The sequence below is a fragment of the Calonectris borealis genome, chromosome 20 (genome assembly GCF_964195595.1).
Source record: "Calonectris borealis chromosome 20, bCalBor7.hap1.2, whole genome shotgun sequence".
Lineage (NCBI taxonomy): Eukaryota > Metazoa > Chordata > Aves > Procellariiformes > Procellariidae > Calonectris > Calonectris borealis.
Window position 1 is genome coordinate 12,869,680 of NC_134331.1, and position 12,618 is coordinate 12,882,297.

At 54.9% G+C, this 12,618-nt stretch overlaps 1 protein-coding gene across 2 annotated transcripts in view; it reads left to right on the forward strand.

The window, feature by feature from the left end:
• The first annotated feature begins 1,901 nt into the window (after positions 1 to 1,901).
• SEPTIN9 (septin 9) overlaps positions 1,902 to 12,618 on the forward strand; it is a 105,184-nt gene continuing 94,467 nt past the window's right edge. The window contains exon 1 of one of the 2 annotated variants that reach the window (XM_075169847.1): positions 1,902 to 2,910. In XM_075169847.1, coding sequence (XP_075025948.1) covers positions 2,889 to 2,910 — 22 coding nt within the window. In that variant the 5' untranslated portion in view covers positions 1,902 to 2,888. Of the gene's footprint in view, positions 3,351 to 12,618 lie in introns of both variants that reach the window. The other variant, XM_075169844.1, reaches the window with a different exon arrangement.

Sequence of the window (12,618 nt, forward strand, 5' to 3'; positions counted from 1 at the left end):
GGGTTTATCTTTATGGCAAATAGCAGCGGTTTCCTAAAAGTTGCTCCTGCCTCTTCTCTCTCCTCGTGGCCTTGCCAAAAGACAACCCTGGGGGGTCTTGAACCTCTGAGAAGACAGCCCTAGCCAGGGGAGAGTCTTCTCTGTCCCCTTCCCAAACCCTAGATGTGCTTCCCCCCAACCTTTGAACGGTAATATTAGAAAATGCAATATATTTTATCTTTCTCTGTATAGACTTGTACAACGCACAGACCACCAAACCCATTTAAACAGGCATGTGGTGAGCTTCTCAAAAACCAAGAGGGTGGGGGATCCCCAGCACTGTAACATGCAGGTCGCTGGAACTGCACCTTCGAAGGGAGCAAACCCCGGTGCTGGCATCATGGGCACGGCGCGGCCGAGCACCCACTGCTCAAACGCAGACGCCCCAGTGCCACTGCTACCTGCGGCGGTGGCAGGAGCGCTTTGCGAGCGCTGCTTCAAACAGAGACACACGACTGTACCTTGAAAGTGAGTTCATTAAAATTTGCTTGAGGACTTGAAGTCTGAATGAAAGCATCTACCTGGAGGTTTTATGGATTTAAAGTTCGATTGTGGTAATCATTGTTTGGATTCGCTTCCTTGAGTGCCTCGTGGTGATCTGCCCTGTGAGAAATGATGCCTTTGCTTTGTCCCTCCTGATCACCTGGGTCTTGACGGGTTAAAGTCTACAAACGTGTGCTGCCCCCATCCCTTCTTCCTTTCCATTCACCTTCTTCCTTTCTTGATACTTCCCCTGAGCTTTTCCCTTCCTCCCCAGCGTAAGGAGCTTGGCACTAAAGGCTGCTCGGTGGAGGCAGTGGACTGGATTTTGTGCTGCGTGGGGCTGTGCAGCTCCCCTGGGTCCTCGCTTTGTGATCAGCACCTTCGAGGTCTCGGGCAGGAAACATGGTTTTGGTCTGTGCCTGGGAAAACATTGCTTATTGTCCCCTCTCTAATGCCTTAGGCACTGGCAGCGGGAACATGCAAAGCTTTAATAACAAATGGAGAAAGAACAGGAATTTGGGAAGGAATCTAGACCTCCCTGCCCAGGGAATAACCCACTGGGGACTAGAGAGAAACTTCCCGAATGGATGGACCGTCCTGGGGCTGCCTCCCCCCAGCTCTCGGCCATCTCTTGTGCAGAGGGGGTGCTGGCTGACCCCACCGCTTGGCGTTAGCTGTGTTCCTCCCTCAGGTTTGGCAACAGTGACTCTCCATCAGCTGCTGCGTGGGGAAACACGCACGTTTGCTGGGATTTGTTATATTGAAAAGCAATGGAAGGTAGGTCCAGGCTGTCCAAAGGTCCAGCAGCGCCTGGAGTCTTTCCTTGGAAGTTTACTCATCCAGGCAGGAAACAATTTGTCCTTCTGCCCCTGCTATGGGGGGAAGTGCCAGGCTCTGTCACAGCTATCACACTTGTGATTTTCCATGTGAACCGTGAGCGTTTTGGGGCAAAAAGCGTCACATGTACCGTGCTGAGCACACGAGGGTCCTGCCGGCACACCTGGCCCGCGTAGCAGCCGTGCCGTCCCTGCCGGCGCCTGCCATCCCTGCCTCCGGGCTGCGGGAGGGACGGCTTGTTTGCCAGCGCTGGGGACGGCGGCTGTGCCCTCGCATCTGGCTGGGTGACTCAGGCTCCGCGCCATCAATAGGCATCGGCGGCGGATGACACGGGAGGGTTGCGCAGGGCGGTTTGGGCAACGGGCACCCTCTCGGCGGAGGTGCTAACGCAGCGTCCCCGCTGCCTGCCCTGGCCGCCGGCCAAGTGGAAGTTTCCAAGCGGGCCAGCCCATCGCGGCAGCCGCGCATCCCTCCATCCCGGCTGGGGAGAGGAGGATCTGGCAACGGGCTCCGCAGGGCTGCTCTGCTCCCTCTGCACCCCCGTGCCCTGCCCGGGCACCACGGGGAAGGAAAACTGCGCTCAGATCCCACCTCCTCTCCACCGTAGGACCAAGGAGAAGACCAAGGGCTTCTGCCCGGGGCAGAGACTTTCACTATCGCTTTCGGGCTGGCTGCAGAAATCCTCCCCTTACTGCCGTTTTGCAGAGGGGTGGAAGGCGAAGCGGGGGCTCGGTGCCAGGGCCGGCGGCGAAGCTCTCCAGCGGGTTGCACGGGGCGAGTAAACATGTGCGGCGCTCGGGTCCTGCCTGGTAGCAGCAGCAGCAGCCCATGATGCTGTGCTGGGAATGAAGTCAGCCTTCATCAGCCGAATAGTTTATGCGTGAATCGAAACTTCAGACCTGGCAGGGTGGGGGAACGCGCAGGATCTGTGCGCTTTTAAAATGCTGGAGCCAAGGAAGGAGGAGGGGATAGAGGAAATAGCAGGAAAATAAGACTGGGGAAGCAGGGAGAGATTTGAGAAGCTGGATGAGTTGTTCGCACTGTTATTGCGAAGAGCCAAGTTCCTTAAGCATCTCCTAGTGGCTATTAAGAGGGAGCTGTGGAGGCTGGAGCGTTCCCCTGGACCCTCGCATGCTGTAGCTTTAAGACTGTTTTACAGAGGACTCAGGATTTCCAGTTTTCCTGCGCCTGGTGGAGTATTTTCAGGGAGTTACGGGATTTTTTGGGTCATGCACCCCCTTTTTCTTTTTTCTTCCTCCTTTCTCTTTCTCTCTTCCCCTTCTTTTTCATTTCAAAGAGACAAAGCTACTTCAGTTTGGAGCACAAACATATGATCAGCACATGGAAATGTGGTAATTTGGATGCATTCATGATTGCAACAGATTGAAGAAATTAGACCAGACAAAGAGCTTTTTTTGGAAGAGGAGGAGGAGGCAAGTCAAGGAGGGAGGGAGAGTGGGGGAAAGAAGGGGACGCCACCGAAAAAAGGGACGGCCGTGACACGCGGATGCTAAATATATCCCGTAGTAATGGAGAGGGACCGGATTTCAGGTAGGCTATTGATCTTTTAATATGTTATATTCTGCCTCTGCTCTCCTACCTTTCCAGCAGCTTCTGCACTTTAAGAAGAGAAACAGTCATGCTCTGGGTGGATTTCAGCCGATTCCTTTATTTATTTCTTTTTTTTTGCAACACTTCCTTTCTGCATTTCTTTTTTTTTTTTTTTTTTTCTCCATCCTCCTGAGCCCTCTAGACAGAAGGTGGTTCCAGCAGAAGCCGGGGGGGAGGTGAAGGGGGGAAGCGAGCGGGGGGGGAAAGAAACTGCTTTCTAGGTCTGGATTTCATTTGAGTCTCTCTCTCCCCCCCTCCGCTCCCATGTGCCGCACGGCGCGGGGGGATGAATGCTGAGCCTGTTAGCTCAGAGCTGCGAGCCGGGGAGAGGGAGGAAAATAGCCGAGCTCTTGGCATGGAGACGCGTTTCTGCTCTGAAGGTTGGCTCCTGAGTTTGTGTGTGTGTTGTGGTTGAGCTTCCTCTGCTTGCCAAAGTGTCTTCCCCTGGCTTTTGCCCTCCCATCCTGCCTGGCCGGGCAGGAGCTGCCTGCGTGTCCCGCGGCCGTTCCTTGCGCAACGCCGGAGCCGGTGGCCGGTGACCCGCTGGCGCGTGCTCCACCTTGCTGGCCACGCGTGGGGGCGTTCGGGTGGGGGGAGGATGGAGGGCGGTAAGAGGAGGAATGAATAACTCCATTTAATTCCCCAGCTTCCCTGCAAATCCCGCCTAATGGTGCATGTCTGAGTGGTTCCAAAAGCTGCTCCCGGGCACGTTGAGCCGCCCGGGAGCGATGTTGCAGCGAGCTGCTTCTGGGATGGCCGCGGCTGTAACTGTTTGCGAGGGGACAGGCGGCGCGGCGTCACCCACGAGACTCGCTCCTTGCATGCGTGAGCAGGACGGCCGGGACCAAAGAGGGAAAGCGAGGGAGCGGGGTGTCCGTGCCAAAACTGGCAGGCCCGGTGTGCTGCAGCCCCACGGAGGGTCTCCCCCCGCCCGCCCCGCGTGGCAGGGCGCAGCTCGCCCTCCTCCGGCACGGCAGCCCCGGGGAGGCAGGGGGCCTCTTCTCCTGGGCGTTCCCAGCCGGCTGCTGGGCATCGGCGCTGGGAGGGAAACCACAGGGATGAGAGGAAACGCTTAAGCCAGGGTGGAGCGAAACTGTGGCCAGAGAAAGCTGCTCCCGTGGCTGGCCCCTACCAGACCCGCAGGGCCCCGTCCGGGGACGTGCTGGGAGCACCCGGTGCCCCCGGACGAGGACTTACCTGCCGGAGCATCCTCTGCTCCCCGCTGCCTCTGGAGAGCGCGGATGGCAACTTCTCGTCCTTCTCTCCATCTCTCTTGCTCGTGCTTTCTCCTCTCTTTTGAGCCACTTCAAAGCATTCCTGAGAGCTGCTCATAGCTCGGAGCCTGGTGGGTGTTTCAGCAGCGCAGGGCTTCGGGCTGGAGAGCTCTGCCGCTGTGTGCAGGCCTCTGCTAGGCAGGGGCGGTTTGGTCCCGCGGGGGCTTGGCCTTTCACATCGCCTGGCACGTCCTCGGTGAGCGCTGGGTCCCTTCCCTCCGCGCTGGGGGGCTTCGCAAAGGGTCGCTGGTGAGAAAGGGGACTCCCTAGGGATGTGATCTGGGGCTCTTTGTTCCAGAAAAGCATCCAGGGTGGGTTTCTCGCAGCCTTGAGCTGCACGTCATATTCTGCTGCTGCAGGGAACACAGAGCCCTTGTGCCCGGGCTGGCTGTCACCCGCTCCCAGGGCGTGCAGCACCCGGGGACCCTGGGTGCAAGAAGACCCCGGGCGAGTGTCTTTGTGTGAAGGCGCAAGAGCTCTTGCTCTTTTGCATCAGCACGTTTGCAAAAGACTGATGTCCGAGCGCGTACACGTGTCCCTGACCTCTGCTGGAACCCCCTTTTCTGTGGGGGGTTCAGATGCGGGCTCTGGCACGGCCGCGCTGGCGGAGCAGAGGAGCAGGGAGCAGAGCTCAGCCCGCCCCGGGCTCCCCCCGCCGTGGCCGTGCCGGCAGCAGTCCCGGTGCGGGCGGCGGGACAGCCGGGGCTCTGGCTTTAGTGACTAACCGAAAGATGACTCAGATGAAAGCAGATCTGTGCAGTGCTGGGGGCCGCGTCCCAGTCACTGTTCTGGCCCTAAACGTGCTTCTAATTAATACCCTGTTGAGGGTGGGAATAGCTGACTCCTGACCTGAGTGTGCGGCTGCGGGACGGGGTGGGGACACCCCGGGGCGGGTGGGAATTGGGCCTGGCCTCTTCTTTGAGGGCTGCTTTCCCACAGCTGCTGGAGCTCGGCAGGTCCCACGGGGTCTCCTCTGCCCAGGGATGGCTCAGGCTTTCTTGCTCGGAGCGGTGTCCCCGATCCAGGACCTGGCGATGACAAGCACCTTGCACCTTCGAAGGCGCGAGGTGACGCTGTAGCTCTGCGCCTGCTCCGGGGCAGCCAGGGTCTGCCGCGGTCCCTGTAACAAGGTACCAGTCTCAGGTGGTGCCTTTGGGTGCCGGCATAAGAAACACAATCTCGTGTAACCTGCTAGTCCCTTTTAATCTTGTTAAACCATCTCTCACACATTTCCACAAGCTAATACCGCATGAGAAGCCTTAGCCCTAAATTAATTTATTTCCGGGCATCCTTCTCCAACGGTTCTGGGGCCAGGGAGCTGTGCTCTGGGGCTGCTGTGCTCCTCACATCTGCCGCCCCTCTGCTTGCCAGATTGCTTTGGTGGCAGCGGCCTGGAGATGGCTCTCCTGTCTTTCCCTAGCAGATGGCTCTTTTGACTAGTCCAGATCTTTCCACAAAGCCTTAATTGTTAATGCCATAGGGCCCTTTATCTCTTCTTAAAAGAAAAGGAAGGGCCCGCAGCACCCTGGGCAATGGGGCTTCAGTAAATGCAATGATGGGGTGACAGGATGGGTGCAACCCTGATGGGAAAGGAGGTCTGATCTCTAGGGTAAATTATTAATGCCACCTTTAAAATTGCACTGTGAAAACTCATTTTAAGAGTTAACAAATGATGAGTAGGTAATTGCTACACCTGACTGCGATGAGTGGCATGTGTTAGGCAGCGCCCAGCAGCTGGGAGCGCTGTAGGTGCTTGCAAGCAACCTGCTGAACGCCAGCAGGACGGATGGGTTGTTTATTAACCCATTGGTGATCGTGCTGAATCTTTCACTTGTATGTATATATATCCGCTATGGATGAGTTTGTGTACATATTCGTACAGAGTTTAACGTGGTTTTATACATCATACTATGTACCTAAATGATTTGAGTAGCGAGGAGGCAGCCCCCGTTTGCAGTGTGTGGCTTTCGGAGGCTGTGCAGGCAGCAGCTCTCGGACTAAATGCATCAAGGCAGAGCATCTTCAGCGGTTCTCAGAGCCACCTGGGAAGTGCCATGTGCCTGGACTGAGCAGTAGGAAAGGAGAGTAGGGACCCTTTATGTGAATGCTGGAGGCGTGAAGGGTTTTTGGGAGGGAATGTGCTTGTTTCTTCTTTTTTTTTTTTGATAGAAATTAATCTTTAAAATGCGTGTAGCAGGACAGAGGGGTTAGGGTTGCTTCCAATCACTCTATCTGTTCTGTCTCAGGTTTCTTGGTGTCCTTGTTATTCCTAGGAAATGGCAGATAAAAGCTTGACATGTTTCTTTTTAGCGGTCTTCTCACAGCTATACATCTTTTACCAGAAGTTTTTCTTTTTCCTCTGGCTTGCAGCACGTCACACGTGTGGGATGCCAGATCGGGCACTTAGTCTGGATGGTTCTACCTCCTGTTAGATCCCACTGCATTCATCCAGCCCTGGCACCCAGGGACACCTTCCTGTCTGTCCTGCTTTGCTGGTGGCTGTTGGTCTGTCCTTAGCTCTCCCTTCCGCTGTCGGTGTCCCGCTGCTCGTGTCCCTGCCTGGTGCTGACCCCTGCGGTTTGCTGTGGTGTGCGGTGCCCTGTCCCCCGAGGCCGTGGGCTGGCTGTAAAAACTACCTGCAGCTTTTTTCACCCGAGTTTCTTGTTCAGGCGTTTACCTTCATCCTAGACGTTGTGTAGTAACCTGTTGTGACTGCAGGTTTCAGCTCATTTAATAGTAGGTCCGTGCAGGCCCTCTCTCAGGGAAGGGTTGGGGTTTCACGAGGCTGCGGAGCTGCCCCTGCGGACGGTTGTGTTCGCAGCATGCTCCGTGCTGGGTTGTGTTCGCAGCATGCTCCGTGCTGCTCCCAGCCTGCTCTTGGCTGCCTGCTCCTGCCTGGCCAGCGGATGCATTCCCGCAGTTGTCTGAGGCATGTCAAGGTATGAAGCATTATCCATTTCCTGATGTCTGCTCTTAAATCTGCTGGAATTTCTGCTCATCTCCATTAAATACAATCCCGTTGTGGGGCACAACTCATCTCTCGCCTGACAGCACAGGTAACGCTTCTCGACACCGCTCTGTTGAACTTGGCTAACCCCGGGGCAGGAGCTCCTTTGCTGCCTGTCCTCCTGCTTCACGCTGGATGACTCGGAGCCTCCCAGCAGAGCGATTCCCATGCTGCTGGGGTGAGGGAGGACGTTTCTCATGCAAGTCAGGGTGCTTCCAAGGTCCAGCATACCATAATGCTGAGTAGGAGCAAGTACGTAGTTAGGGAAGTATGTCTGGGTCAACACATGTCTTCTGTTGCTTTAATGATCTCAGAAGCACAATATCTATGTCCTGTTGGCTTCTCCATGTGGTACTTGCAGCTGTAACTAATGGACAGAATAACTGGTTAGAGAGCAGCGATGCCTCGTGCTGTGGGCGCTGCAGTCGGGCTCAGGGCTCTGCGGCCGGACCCCGGCATCGTACGGGCAGTAGGGCAGGTCCTGATGGGCAGCGAGTCTCATTTCGGGGACGGTCTGATACCTGGGAAAATTTAGGTGAAATTTCTTGCTCTGTCCCAGATTTTCTGTAAGTCCTTGGGAAAAGGCATTTGTGGTTCTATTACCCTTTGATTTTGGGTAAGGATTGGGTGTTTGGGTCTCTGTGCTGAAGCGCTCTGTAGGCGAAGGGGGGGATCGCAGCAGTGCCTGCCTGCGTGGGGGAGCTCAGAAGTGGAAACTCGAAGCTGTTCTGACACTGCAGCGAAGGGGGTCGTGAGTCTCTAAAATGGGTGTCTGCATGGGATCTGAAGCTGTTCCACCCGGACTACTAGTGCTTGGTGGCTACTCTGAAGAGCTGATGGAGACAGCATCCTTTGTGTACATGCTTAACCAACGTCCCTGGGCAGTGACCCTTTGCACTGAGTTTCTTGGGCTATGCCCACTGCTTCTTCCCAACGGCTTCTCTTTGGAAGGGCAGCTCCCTTCCTAAGCTCCAACACTGAAAATTAGTTTCCCCATGGTCATCTCTGAGTCGACCATCTCTGACCGTTCCTCTAGCACTTCAGGCTGCTGCGGTTATATTTATCTGTCCTGTGCTAGCACCTGGGTACCACATCCCTGGCACAGGAAGACCGTGAGCCCTTGCTGCTGGATGGAGCTGCTGTTTGAATGGCAGGTGACGTGAAATAGCCCTTCAGCGTAACGTTCAAAAGAGCGATGGGATGCTGATGCCAAGAGTGGTGTTAGAGACTTATAAACAGCTCTGTTTTGTGGCTTGGGGGAGAATGGGTATGATTTTACAGGTGAATAAAATGCATTAGTTTTACAGGCAATAATCACGCAATAAACCTGAAAGTGTTTTTTCATAGAACAGCCCAGGTTGGAAGGGACCTCAAAAGGTCACCTGGTCCAGCCTTTCGTGGGAAAGGGAGCCTAGATGAGATTGTCTAGCACCATGTCCAATCACATCTTGAAAACCTCCAGCGATGGGGACTCTACCATGTCCCTGGGGACGTTGTTCCAGTGACTGATTGTTCTCACTGTAAAAAAATGTCTTTCTTGTACCAAAATGAAGATTTTTTTTTTTTTTTTTCTTTTTTCCCTTGGCCTGGTCGCTGTGAAGTTGGTGCTACATAAACAGGTCTGTATTAATTTTGTGATTACATCATTACCAGATACCTTATAAACTAAAGCAGTCGTTCTTGGAGCAAATTCCGGTTTCCAGTGAAACCAATTTGGGGAGCGATAAGCGTGATTGCTTGGATGCAGGATTTGTGGAGGAGCCTGCCATTAGCTCTGCAACGTCTCCAGGTTGCAGCTTTGACCACGACTGGCAGGAAGGTTGTAGCTTGAGGCTGTGGAAATAAAGATTTTTTTGCGTTTCACTCCTGGCTGTCTGATCTGGAAAATTAAACCGTATCATCAAAACAACCAAGTTTGATCTCTGGCACACTGGAGCAGAGAAATACTCATATTTTGATTATTTTGAAATGTTGATTCTTCAAAATCCCATTGGGTTTGGAGAAGTGGGGTCAAGGCACAGAAGTGTGGGCACCCTCTGGTATGGCTGCTAATGAAGATATTGGTCCATATATTCAGAAATGACTCTGTCCCTGACTCCCCCATGCTAGGCTCTCCCTCTGTGGCTTCTCAACCTGGGGCAACATCTGTACACGCCTGCGGCACCCCCTTGCTGGCAGCCCACCCTCTGCCTGCCGGCGCGATTGCCTCCATGTAATGCTCTCTGCTTTCCTTCCCGATGAGTGCAGGACATGCTTTTTTTATTAGTTTCAGATGCTTTTTCTTTCCAGGGCTACGTGCTTTGAGTTCTTAGTCATGGTGCTGGAGCAGGGGCTTTGGTGATGGAGGCAAGACCTTGCTGATGAGGAGGGAGGCTGACGTGGGGGGGTTTCGGGTCTGGGGGCATGTGCTCGGTAGGTGCGGGGTGTTTTCTCATCCCTTGCAGTGACAGGGAGCACCAGGCCTGCCCAGCACACACGGGATGGAGGGACTCACAGTGGCTGAGCATCTCTGGTGAAGCCAGAGCCTTTGTCAAGGGCAATGTGTGTTTGAGTCCATCTGGGTGGTTTAGGGGGACAAACGGAAAGAGTTAAAATCCTGGATGCTTGGCAGGGATGCTTGCTTTGAGGGATACCTAGGAAGCTGGAAGGCAGCTCCTGCAGAGTCGAGTGGTGTGAAGCTGCAGGTTGGGAAGCCTGGACCAGGACTTGGACCCAGGCTTTGAGCCCAGGGCCTGTTGTACCAGCTGGTCCCTGGCTCTACCCAGTCTATAAGCAAAGACCTTTCAAGATCTTCTCATCTAAGCAGTGCTGGAAATACAGAGCATTGGTACTGCTGGTACCCCACTGCTTGGCCTGGTGGGAATCCTGGCTTGGGAGGCTCATCCCAGGCCACGGTGGTGCTTTCTCCTGCCCAGGAATGTTTTGTGTGGACTGTTCTGTTACTGATGTTGCTGTGACAGTGCTGTAGGGACCCCAGCTTTTGTCAAAGTTTTTGGGCGATGACTGCTGTGAGTGTACCTGGAGACAAGGTCCTGATGACTTGTACATAGAGTGAATTGCCTGGGGCTGCACAAGTGATAAGCGTCAGATCTCCCACTTCCCAGAGACCCGTTTCCTTGACCACACTGCCTGTAAAGGATAGAGAAGAGGCTTTTTTAACTGCTTCAGCTGGCCTTTGCAAACCTATACTCTGTAAAGAGCACTCCAGAAACTCCTTGCTGCTTTTTTAGCACGTATGTGGAGGGGATCCCTGTGTAAGAAGCATCTTGGTTGGCTTCACTAACCACGTGAAGTACGTACCTGCTGGGGCCAGATGACTGAGGTCCTGGGACTGACTTTGCAAGACCCCAGAGGGAGTCATCCCGCATTTCAAGTGAGATTATGAGCAGCTGTATCCCAGCAATCTCAGTCACTGCTTTCCAGTGGGCTAAGGGCGGATATCATCATCCCCAGAGGCTTCAGTCTGACATCTCTTTGACTCATGAGTCTTTCATTCCCAGTGACCCATCCCCAGGGGTGCCTCGGGGCTGGGAACAGGGTGCCTATAGGCCAGGCAGGGACGACTGGGATTCTATGATTCTACGACCTGCCACCAGCAGCTCGTGGGACCACCAGTCCCAGGCCAGGGCAGGGATAGAATCATGAAGGTTGGAAAAGACCTCTAAGATCATTGAGTCCAACCATCAACCCAACACACCATGCCCACTAAACCATGTCCCTAAGCGCCTCATCTACACGTCTTTTAAATACTTCCAGGGTCGGTGACTCAACCCCTTCCCTGGGCAGCCTGTTCCAAGGCCTGACCACTCTTTCAGTAAAGAAATTTCTCCTAATGTCCAATCTAAACCTCCCTTGGCGCAACTTGAGGCCATCACCTCTCGTCCTATCGCTGTTACTTGGGAGAAGAGACCAACCCCCACCTCGCTACAACCTCCTTTCAGGTAGTTGTAGAGCGCGATGAGGTCTCCCCTCACCTCCTCTTCTCCAGGCTGAACACCCCCAGTTCCCTCAGCCGCTCCCCGTCAGACTTGTGCTCCAGGCCCTTCACCGGTCTCTTTGCCCGGGATGCGCAGCCTCGGGAAGCGGCGGTGCTGGGATGCGGGCCAAGGGCTGCGGGGCGGGGGGGGGGCTGTCCGCGGCGCTCGCCCGGGCAGGAGGGGCAGGGGATGCGCTGGGTGCTGCCTCTTTCCCTGCCAAACCCCGGCTCGGGGGGTGCAGGCGGCCGGGGCCGTTAGGTGGCGGTGTCCGCTTCCCCGCCGGCTGCCGCGGCCGAGCGGAGCCTCCGGGGGCTGGGGGGGCTGCCGGCCTCCCCCTGCCCCAAACTCTGCCCGCGGCCGCATCGCTCATCGCCTGCCCCGGCGTTTGTGGGACGCCCGGGAGCTCCCTGCGCCCGCCGGCAGCAGACGTGGGGCTGGGGTTGTGTTTGGCTGTAAAAAGGCAAATAACTGCTGAGGATTACAGCAGAGGAGAGTAAATTCCCATACGTGCATATATGGAGGGGTTTTATTCAGCAAAAATAGGTAGATATTTCTCGCTACGTTGCTAAAAGCGTCTGGGTGCCCCTCTCCTAAACAGATCCGCTTTTTTGGCACAGCTTTTATTTACCAGTGAGTCAGGATTTAAGCTGCACCGGGAGGGAATGATCTCGTGGCAATTAGAAGCTGGGCTGTTGGAGTCCTTTTCCGGCTCTTCCGCTAAATCGCTCTGTATCCTTGCATAAATCATTTAACACATGTGCTCTAACTTCCTATATGGAAAATGAGGTAGATACTTTCCACTTTTCATAGGCGCTTCAGGATCCTCTGCTAGACAGCTGCGAGGGATTTGTCATGATAAAGCTGGGAATTTGATCCCTTTGAGATGCTGACACCCCTGTGCGGGGCTGGGATGAGGCTCCCTATGGGGTGGAGGCAATGGCTGGTGCTAATCTGAGATGTGGAGCTGGGGAGTACCTGAACATCAGGCTGGAGACACGAATCGTTCTCACTGGCTCCATCTCTGCTGGGGAGCACAGGCCAAAGAGCAAGAATATGGGATTTATTATCGGGCCGTGGCATCCGTCCCTCGGTCACCGCAGGCACAGCAAGTGCAGGCAGAGCTTCCTCCGGAGAGACTCTGTGCTGAGCGGTGCAAAATCACCTGCCGGTGCCACGTTCACAGCTAGAGCAGCACCAAACACCACTTACGTGTCTCTTCTCTGCTCCACTCATCAGCAAGAGCCATCTGACTCTCCTCCATTCACCGGGGAGATGGAAGGGCACATAAACCCATTCGTCCTTCCCTGCTGTCTTCTGCTGGTGACCTTTAGCTGAAGTCTTTAAACGTTGCCCCCTCTCCCTCTGGAGATGATGATCTTCTCCTGGTATG